General features: G+C 50.4%; 1 protein-coding gene across 1 annotated transcript; it reads left to right on the top strand.

Moving 5' to 3' along the window:
- Positions 1-3,189: 3,189 nt before the first annotated feature.
- IL19 (interleukin 19) lies at positions 3,190-10,014 on the top strand. The gene is made up of 5 exons (XM_060643164.3): positions 3,190-3,333; positions 3,494-3,559; positions 6,290-6,442; positions 7,384-7,458; positions 8,934-10,014. Exons 1-5 carry the CDS (start codon positions 3,190-3,192, stop codon positions 9,027-9,029), a joined length of 534 nt encoding a protein of 177 aa, XP_060499147.1. The 3' UTR covers positions 9,030-10,014.
- The last annotated feature ends 492 nt before the right edge of the window (positions 10,015-10,506 follow it).

Below are 10,506 nucleotides of genomic sequence, written 5' to 3'. Positions count from 1 at the left end.
GGTCTCTTATAATTGCACCCCATCCTAGAATCGCTTCATTTGGTAGAAACAAGTTCTGCTCAGTTTGGGATTTCATGTTTGGGGAGGGAACTTTTTATATCTCTTCTTTCCCTCACCATCACTTCAAACCCTGGTCCTTGGAGAAGTCATGGTGTAGAGTGTGTACAAATAAAGTGATTTAGATGGGGGCTCTTCTCTTCCAAGGGCAAGGACTCTAGGCTCTGTTCTTGACCCTGCCCTTGGCTGCTCAGCCCCTCTACGTCCTAGCTTCATTTTCTCCCCCCTGCACGAATCAAAATGAAGCAGCTCTCCAAGGGAAATGACAAAGAGGGAAGAGGTAATGTCCAAATACACGGTTGCATTTCCGAGGGGAAGAAAATGTTTCTCATAAAGTTAAACAAAATAACGCAGGCAGAGCACTTAGCTAGTGTCTAGCACAAGGAGGTGCTCAACAGCTGTACGAGGCATCTGGCAGATGGAGTGAGCCAGGACCAGGGGCACCTGTAGAGTCTCCTGAGACTGGCTGCTGTCAGGGTGTGGCCATCAGGAGAGAACTTTCCTGAGTTTGCCTGCAGGGTACAGTTGGTGGTGTGCCACAGCAGTCAAGAAAGTGACCTAACTTGGATTTTTCTGCCTGGACACAGAATTGCAAGAAATTCTCATTTGCATGGAAATCGGGAGTTTATTCTTCCTAGAAGCCGCATGTCAAGACCCAGAAGAAAGAGGCATTTCTTAATAATGATTAATCAGCTATATCTCAAGGAAGCAAGAAAAGAGAACAATTAAGGAAATGAGATGCTAAGGAAACAAGGGAGAAAAAAAAAACAATTTCCCAAGGGGGGGACCCACCCAGTAAACCTTGACAGCATTTCCTCGTATCCACCTGCATAAAAGTGACCGGCCCTTTCCAACTGGCAAAGAGCACCGAGACAGAAGACACAAGAGCAGCCTGGGAGCACCCACTGAGAGGTGAGGTTCCCCTGGGCCCTCACTGGAGGCTTTTAGCCAAACCGCCCTAGCCCTCGTCCCTCACTGCTGCAGACAGGTGACCCGTTGTCATTGTGTCTGGCCTGTGACGTCCTAGGCCCTGGTATTTTGTGGGATGGGGAGGGCTACTCCGTGCAGAGGATAAACCTTCTGGTACCTTATTCTCAATAAGAAAAGATGGAGAATGGGGAAGAAGGAGGGCAGGAAGGAAGGGAAGGGGCAGGAAACTAATATTTACCTTTTGTTCTAGGAGCCTGTGCTGGGCACTTGATTTTTTTTTTTTTTTTTTTTTTTTTTAAGACTTTGCAGTATTAAATAGCTTTTTAAATGTAAAGGTTCAGTGGGAGCCCATCAGAAAGGTGCTCCTGTCTGTCTGGTGTGAGCAGATCGGCTGGGATGTCTGGCCGAGGCCCCGACAGGATGGTGCTGTAAGTGGGATGGTGTGGTGGTGAGGACAGCTGGCTTGTCCTCCAGTCCTGACTCCACCACTGGTCGCTGGATGCCTATCTTGGGCAGCTTTCTTCAGTCCTCTCAGTTTCTTCTTGAACAGAATGCAGGCGGAGATAACCCGCCTCACAGGGTGGTTGTGAGCATTAGATAATTATGGAAAATGCTTGGCACAGTGCCCAGCACGTGGGGCACGTACGAGAAACATCAGATACTACGGGGATGTGAGTCTGCCAAGATGTCTGGGATGGCCTAGGCAAGCTAAGGGAGGCATCTTTCTCCTCTGCACAACGGGGTTCAGGCATGGGGTGATCGGACAACATTCCCCTGCTTCTGAGAGGTGCCTTGTCAGGAGAAAAACTGGGCTCTCCTCCTAGCCACTTGGCTTTCCAGAAGCATCCTAGTTGCCTTGAGAGGAGCTAGAGCTGCGGGGGACTCTACAGTCTTGCCGGCCAGTGGCGGGGGGCGGGGGGGGGGGGGGTCTCTTTTCCTGTTTTGCCAGAAGAGAGGCTAGAAAAAGAGGAATCCAGGCCTTTGGCCGATGCCTGCCCCTGGGTGAGGCCTCATCCGACACCCGTGCGCTCACGGGGAATGACCGAACGTGGAGTCGAGAAGACAGGAGGCCAAATGGTTTTCTAAACAGGACTTGCTGTCTCTTGGCCTTCTGGAGCCCAGGAATCCCAAGGGAGACTGGGGAGGGGCGGCGGGGCGTGGGGGCCGCCGAGGCTCGCACCCACGCACATGTGCTTCATAGCTGTGGCAGTGGGAGCCAGGGCGAGGAGTTGGGTGCGGGGGCTCTGCGGTCCCCCCGGCTGGCGTCCTGTCTCCCGCCCTGCCACACGCGACGCTCACGCCGGCGCACACGCAGCTCCACGGAGCGCAGCGCGGGTCGAGTCACACGCCGCGTCCTGAGGCTCCCCTTTAAGACGAAGCCCTGGGCCGGTGCCGAGGAAGGTCAGGGAAAGAGAGTCCACAAGCTGGGCGATCACATCGTGTGCACTTTTCTCAGCGCGTCTGGGTGACACCGTGAAAGGGGTTTAAGGGCAGAGGCAGAGAGAAGGAGGAAGGCAGGGAGGGTGATGGGATGAGGAAAGACGGCGCGTCCGAGCCTGGCCCTGCCGAGGGCTAGCTTAGCTGCGGACATGTCCCTCACAGCCCCTGGCTCGGTGGGTGACAGGGCGGGAGCCCCCAGTTTGGCCTCCTCTCTCGCTTCATGGTGGCCAATGGGTTGTTCTCCAGAAGAAGGTGACACCTTCAGAGATGGCTTCAAACGAATGATTTTAAGCGGATACACGTGGAGGGTTTATACTAAAAGGGTGTCGCCTATTTCGGGAGCAAACATAAAAAAACCAAATGTGCTTTTAGGGTTTCTCAGATCTGTTGCCTAATCCCTAGGGCGTATTACCAACCCTGTTTTTCCTATTTAATTTATTAAAAACAATGCTTTTCAACACTGTTGACAAAATGAGCACGTTGAGTCATAATGGAGTGATATCCACACGAATCTACTCTCTGGGACTTGAGAGAGCACTGTCGTGTGCTTTCTGGGGTGAAGGTGGGGGCTCATTCAATTGATTCAAGAAAACCAGAGGAGGAGACACATGACCATGAACACCACAAGGCTGAGGTAGTGAGTCTTGTTTTCTTGGTTGCCATCTGGGTTGCCTTGCAAGGTCCAAGGGACAGCTCAGTCAAGGGTCTCTACTGCTTTCCACTCTCAGCTCGGCAGTTGACTTCCATCCTTTCCTGCAGGATATGAAGGCACAGCGTGTTTCCCTCTTGCTCGTGGCTGCTGTGCTCTTCCTGTGCTCAGTGCATGCCCGAGGTCTGAGAAGATGTCTGGTTTCCATGGACATGCGCCATGTAGTAGAGAGTTTCCAAGAAATCAAAAAAGCCATCGTGAGTATGGGCTCAGGGTGAAGGTGTGGGCAAGGGGGTGTACCTCAGCTTACATCTTAACTTGAAGAATGAGTTCTTTTTCATTATTTTTTGTGCCTCGGGGGGGGGGGGGACATGGAATATTCATTGCTCGTGTCTGTTCGTCTGTTTCTCTCCATAGCAAGCTAAGGACACCTTCCAAAATGTCACCATCCTGTCCACATCGGAGACCCTGCACAGAATTAAGGTATTGGCCCCAATCTGCTTTTCCCTGTATTGTTATTTTTATGGAGAAGTAGCTCCAGGCTGAGAAAGACATCCCCACCCTGTTTTCTTTTGTCTAATCTCCTGTATTTAATACTCTAAATATTCCCGGTTGCTCACTTGCCAGCTGATGCGTTAGGGCACCCTTGTGTCTCAGGGACGTGGAAGCCTCGTAGGAGGGATCAAAGAAGGATTACTTACCTAGAGAGAGATTGGGGGTACCACACGCTCAGATGGGACAGGCTGTCTGTGGCTCAGGTGATTCTGGAAGGTTTCATGGGGGAGGTGAGAAAATGAGCAGTGACTTAAAAGATGAGTTGGCTGCGGGTCAGTGGAAAAGGGAGAAAGGAGTCTGGAGATCAGGGAGAATATGTGTGAGATCAGTGAATGTGTGTCAGGGGACAGTGAGGCAGCCAGGTTTGTGGCGTGAGGGACACGCAGGTGAATGAGGTGAATGGAAGAGGATGAGATACACTAGAGTCATTTTACCAAGAACCTCAAAAGTCAGGCTGAGCGTCGACCTTGTAATAATGCAGGCAATAGGGAGTCACTGTGGGTTTTTGAGCTGAAGACTGTATGACCCCAAGACCTTTTAGAAAGACAGTCTGGTGATGTTCTTTACAATGGAGAATGTGAGGCAGGGGAGGCAGTAAGGAGATCAGCCCAACGGTCCAGATGAGAGGTCTTGAGGGTGTGTTAACAAAACAGTTGACTTATGAGGTGAGAATTCACTTTACAGAAGGAGCCACTGGGAGTGCCTTAAAAAATGAACTCCTCCAGGGACGCCTGGGTGGCTCAGTTGGTTAAGTGTCCAGCTCTTGATTTTGGCTCAGGTCACGGTCTCGTGGGATCGAGCCCCATGTCCTGCGCTGATTGTGCAGAACCTGCTTGGGGTTCTTTCTCTCTCCCTCTCTCTCTGTCCCTCCCCTGTTCATGCTGTCTCTATCAGAATAAAGAAATAAACATTTAAAAAAAAAAAAAAGAGCTCCTCCAGTCCTAGTAAGCATTCTAGAAAGATCCAGTTTTTTTCAGATATTTATCTCCCAGAGAAGGAGAGATAGCTGCAATGAGTTACTCTTTTTTTTTTTTTTTTTTTTTTTTTGGCTTCTCTGAGTGAAATGGTTCTTCTAGGAAGTATTGGGCCTGACTTATTTGTAGTAAACAGATGTAGCCACTTACTAAATACTATTCCAGTCAACCGTATAAGAGACTCACAAGATATCCAAGCTGGAAGGGACCCAAAAGGCCACCTATTCCAAAACGAACACTTTCAAATGAGCAAATTGATAGATAACTTGGGCAAAAAAATGACCAGTCGGTGGTTGAGCCAGTGGTTGAACCCCCAAGCTCTCTCTGTCTCCAGATTCTTTCTCTTCTCAAGGTCTAGAAATAGCCGATGTTGGCATAAGGAAAGGGGTCGGTTGGGAGGCAGGTCTTTATCATGTTTTCTCCTTCTCTCCCTGGTCAAACAAAGGTGTGCAACGTTTTGCCCCTTTGGTTGAGGGAACCAGCAGGAGAGAAGGAGGAGAAGGGTTTTGCGTTGCAAGTAGAGCTTGTCGTCTAGGAAAAGCTGCTTGCGGGGCCAAGGAAGCTTTGTCGCTTTAATGCTAATGAAGATAGATGCACTGTTCCCGCTGCACACTCTTCCCTTCTCAGACTGAGCTACAAATCTCCTGCAGAGCAGCTCACTGACTGGAGGGCAGGGTGTAAATTGCTAGAAGAAAACTCAGCCTGGCCAGCTGCTCTGAGCTGTGTCCTAGGAATTCAACACCGTCACCCCCCCCCCCCCCCCGCCCCCTTAGAGAGATATGCACTCTGCCAGCTGCGGACCTGCCCAGATGTGCATTTCTGCAGCTGTCAGTTTCCATCCTTGCAAATCTAAGCTCCATTCAAATGATCCCTGCAGTTTAAAAAGAACAGACCTGTGGTGGGGTGGGGGGCATCTGGGTGGCTCAGTAGGTTGAGCATCCGACTTCGGCTCAGGTCATGATCTCCTGGTTTGTGAGTTCAAGCCCCATGTCCGGCTCTGTGCTGACAGCTCCGAGCCCGGAGCCTGCTTCGGATTCTGTGTCTCCCTCATTCTCTGCCCCTCCCCGGCTCATGCTCTGTCTCTCCCTCTCTCAAAAATGAATAAACATTAAAAAAAAATTTTAAAGGACAGATTGGGGTGGTGGGGGAAGCAGAACAGGATAAATGCAATGTCATTACAATGGTAGGAATGTGTGCCCAGTACACACCCGGTGTGCAATAGCTATTGATAGTTATGTATATATATATATATGTGTGTGTGTGTGTGTGTGTGTGTGTGTGTATGTGTGTGTGTGTGTGTGTATTTATATACATGTTGATGGATGGGAGATGGAACAGAGGAGCAAACTGAAGCAGAACATAAGGAAGTACTTTTCCAGAAAGCTGCCCAGTCATGGATCCTCTCAAAAGGCAGGTGCCTAATTCTGTGGCTGGGCTCCATCACTTGTTACCGTACTTCCTGGCCATCAGAAAGAGGAGGTGAACCGCAATCTCTCCTCAGTGCCTTCGTCACAAGTAGCTTTGATGTGGTAAGAGGAGTGGGATGCTCTGAGACCGATAGGAATTTGAGAAACTTCACTTTTAGCTGTTTCATTCCTTGACGCCCCTACTCAAAAAGGTTGCTGTGGCCCTAAGACAGTAAGAGAAGAGGGCTTCTGGAGCTCTCTCTAATTTGTGTCTGTAGCCCTTAGATGTATGCTGTGTGACCAAGAACCTCCTGGCATTTTACGTGGACAAGGTATTCAAGGACCATCAGGAGCTGAACCCCCAAATCTTGAGAAAACTCAGCAGCATTGCCAACTTTTTCCTCTACATGCAGAAGGCTTTGCAGCCATGTGTGAGTTGCCACATCAGGGCCCGGAACATCTGTCCCCCGTCTGCCCCAGGACATGCTGGGCCCAGTCGGCTCTCTGACATGGCTCTTGGACCAAAGGAAATCCCCTGCCCTATCATCCACGGGGAGAACTGTCCAGAATCTCTTCCTCAGGACTTCCTCCCCTCTGATACCCCATCAGACCCGGTTTCCTCACAGATAATCCTCCTGGGGTGACCACTTATATCAAAGTACTCTTCAAGTAGTCTCAGGGCTGGCTTGTGAGAGAGGCAGGCCCTCGAGTTCAGGCTTATCATAAGCATCTCCCTATCTCTGTAGTTTCTTTGTTTGGGACCCTTTGGGGTTTTCATACCAATTAACCTCTACATTGTTCCCTCCTATAGTCCATCCCCAAGGGTTACCTATAAATTCATTATGATCTGTTAAAAACAAACACCAGAAATAAAACTAAACCCAAACGAACCAACAAAAACTTAGACCAGGAGAAATCCTGGGTTCCAGCGCTGTCCCTGCCAACGATCACCTGCGGTGACTTTGTGGCAAATCACCTCTCCTTTCTGTGCCTCGGATTCTAAAATTGTGAGAAGAAGTCATGACCCCTGCCGTACTTGCATTAAGATTCGTTTCATCAATTACTTCCTTAGCTAATCTGATAAATATTTAGGGCCTCCCCTGTGGGGTGTTGCATTCACAGAGTGGTGACCAGACAGATTTGGCGCCTACTTCCCTGGCCCTTCCCGTCAGGTGAGCTGTAAACCCAGAAAAAGAGCAAAAGCCCTGGCAAACACAGGGTGACTCTACAAACAGACTCTACTCCCCCTTGCTGCTCCAACCTGAGTTTACCTACCAGACCCATGTTGGGGAGAAGGAAGAATGTCACCCAGCAGGCAGAAAGAGCGGGCTGGGTGGCAAGGTCCTCTGATGGGTCCTTCTCTTGATCACAGCAGGAGCAGAGGCAGTGCCACTGCAGGGAGGAAGCCACCAACGCCACCAGAATCATCCACGACAACTACAATCAGGTAAGGATGGGAGGGGGAGGACGCGGAAGGCGGAGGTGGAAGGTGGCACCCTGGCTGGGAGGGGGCCAACCCTTCGGCCCCCACTCCCCCCGTCGCTCATGGACTCAACAAGAGTTTATTGCCGGTCTTCCCCATCCTGTGTGTCAGCAGAGTGTGTTGGTCTTACCCCCTTTGCTGATTTGCTGGGCCCCCCTTCTCCATCACGCCTCCACAATCTTCTTCTGACCTCACATATCAGAACTAACCTGCGTTCAGTTTTGAGGGAAAGCACACACTACCTCCGATGGGTGTGATCCACAGAGGGAACAAAGATCCCCAGCGAACCGTAAGCTGCGGTGCACGGAACATGTTACCTGCCAGGTGTCACTGTGGGAGGTGACTGCCGCCAGCACCCTGGGGGCGACAAAGAGCAGTGCTTCTCCGGTACGCGCAGACGTAGAATGCACATCTCATACAGAGGTAGAGGGTACAGCCTGTGCTCCTTACAGGCATCCTCCGGAGACTTTGTCAAAATCAAATGCAGGTTCTGGCTTAGGAAGTCTGGAACGAGGCCTGAAATTCTGCATTTCAACCACCCTGCCAAATGATGCCAATGCTTTGAGTCAGAGCGAGAAGGCGAGAGGCCGCTCACAGCCTCCTCGTGGAGAGGCTCCATAGAATAATATTGTACAATGGCTAAGACTTTGTATTGTTCTTACCACGAGCCAGCTGTTGTTCCGATACAGTACAGGTATTAACACATGGGTTGCTCATAACCGTGCTGTGAGCCATTATCTACATTTGACAAATGAGGGAGCCGAGGCACAAACAGGTGAAGTAATTTGACGAATGTAACCACTGCAGCCAAGTGGTGGGTAGGACTCGATCCCGTGCTCCCTGGCTCCACAGGATATACTTTTGGATCTTACCATCTCCTTGCCGTCTGCTGGAAAGGGGCGGAATATGTCAGGAGACCCGAGTTCTAGTTCCCGTTCTGCGACCGACTGTCTGTGTGACGTTGGGGAGGACACTTGTCCTTAGGGGCTTTGGTGCCTTCGTAGGTCAGATGGGGACAACGTGTTACCCTACCCACGGGAGAGCACCGCTGGGGTTGAGACTTCCTCAGGGAGAAGTAAGGCAAGCTGATGGGAAAAGGAAAACAAGCAAAAGAACTGGCCAGTAAGGCCTGTGTGTGTGTGTGTGTGTGTGTGTGTGTGTGTGTTTCTATGAAAAAAAAAAAACACAGGAAAAAGAAAAACAGAAGGCAAAGAATGAAGAGTTTTTCATTTTATTTATAAGTTGCTGACATGATGTAACTGCTTGTTTGGGGGAAACAATTTGGGTTGGCTGCTAGAAAAATAATTTGGGGTGTGAACGCTCTGCCAATATAATTGATGAATGAAAGGAAAGCCTCACGGGGCCTGGAACATGGGGAAAGCGTTGCCGACTACAAAGCCTAGAAAGGCAAGTTTTGACGATGATTTGCCTGGTTGCAGCTGGAGGTCCGATCAGCGGCCATTAAGTCTCTGGGAGAACTGGACGTCTTTCTGGCCTGGCTTGACAAGAATCATCAAGAAAATTCTGCTGCCTGAGGACCCACGTGGGAACCTGAAGGCCCAGGGAGGAGCGCGCCCCCCCACTGCCAGGCTTTCTGAGGGGAGGGAGAAGGGGGAAGACCCCGTTTTTATGCAGATGAGGGTGATTTTGAAAAGACCTCCCTTGAGCTTTCGAATTCTCTCCCCTGGGGCTGGGGTATTGCAGGGAAAAATCTAGGTTTCAAGGATCTGATTGCACTCGCCAGGCCCACCGGCTGGGCCCGGGGACTGCTGATCCCACCTGAAAGTAACCAAATGGTCTGCTGTCATATTTATGATAGATAGGTCTGCCGAAACGTCCCGAGGGCCACCATGGAGGGGATGGGTCGGCTTCCGCCTAATTTATTGTGCAGTTGTTTTTCCCATGACTGTGATGGGAACAGAACGATACCTTGTAGTGCATATTGTACTGACCGGTTTTTCCTGAATAAACTCCGTCCTCTCTCAGTTAGTGGAAGTGTCTTCTCATTCATCGAGGGCCAGTCAAGGAAGCGTAGTGGTGAAGATTAGAAGTGAAAGAAGCCTTATGGGGCGCCTGGGTGGCTGGGTGGGTTCAGTGATGGCTCAGGTCACGATCTCCCAGTTCGCGAGTGCGAGCCCCGCATCTGGCTCTGTGTTGCTTGAGATTCGCTGTCTCCCTCTCTCTCCGCCCCTCCCTTGCTAGCTCTCTCTCTCTCCCTGTCTCTCAAAATGAAGAAATAAATACTTTTAAAAAAGTGAAAAGGCTCTTAAAGAATGCACATAGGTGGGGAAACTGAGGCTAGAGAAGGCTAAGAATCACTGAGTCCCAAAGTGAGTCAGTGAAGAGATGGGCTCCACACTGGGTCTCTGAAGCCTCCATCCAGCACCTGTCCTCCCTCCACCGATGATCAAGGAGATGGATGTGGGGCTCCGACCACCAGCAGGTTGGTATCTCTCCTCTTCTGAGCTCCATTCTCCTCTCTCTCTCTCTCTCTCTCTCTCTCTCTCTCTCTTCCCATTTCTTTCTTACTGCTCCCAGCCTAGATACCTCTTCTCTGACCCTCAATTCACCCTCCATGGGTATATATGTTGTGCTAGAGAGAAGGTGTTTCCAACAGAGGGATGACTGTCCCGGCAAAAAAGTACATCAAGTATTTCAGCAAGTACAGCCCAGAGCAGGGGGTATCGGGCACCATTTTCTAGAAGGACATTCCTCACATGGCTAATGGCAGTAACAACCGTCACTGAGCACCTGCCATATGCCAGGTGCTGAAAGAAGCACTTTATATGCACTACCCTGGGTCAGCATCTATGGTGGAACTGGCCGGCTGAAGCATCCTTTCTTCCTGAGGAAGAGATCTCGCAGAACATGCTATAGTGCACAGAGCAGGATCTCTGCAGTCGGACGGACCTGGTTTCAATCCTGTGTGACTCTGAACAAGCTACTTAAGGTCTCTAAGTCTCAGTGTCCTCTTCTGTAAAAGGGGGACCATGACAGCAATCTCCAAGTGTT

Source organism: Panthera onca, chromosome F1 (genome assembly GCF_046562875.1).
Source record: "Panthera onca isolate mPanOnc1 chromosome F1, mPanOnc1 haplotype 2, whole genome shotgun sequence".
NCBI lineage: Eukaryota > Metazoa > Chordata > Mammalia > Carnivora > Felidae > Panthera > Panthera onca.
This window is presented reverse-complemented; position numbering and strand designations above follow the sequence as displayed.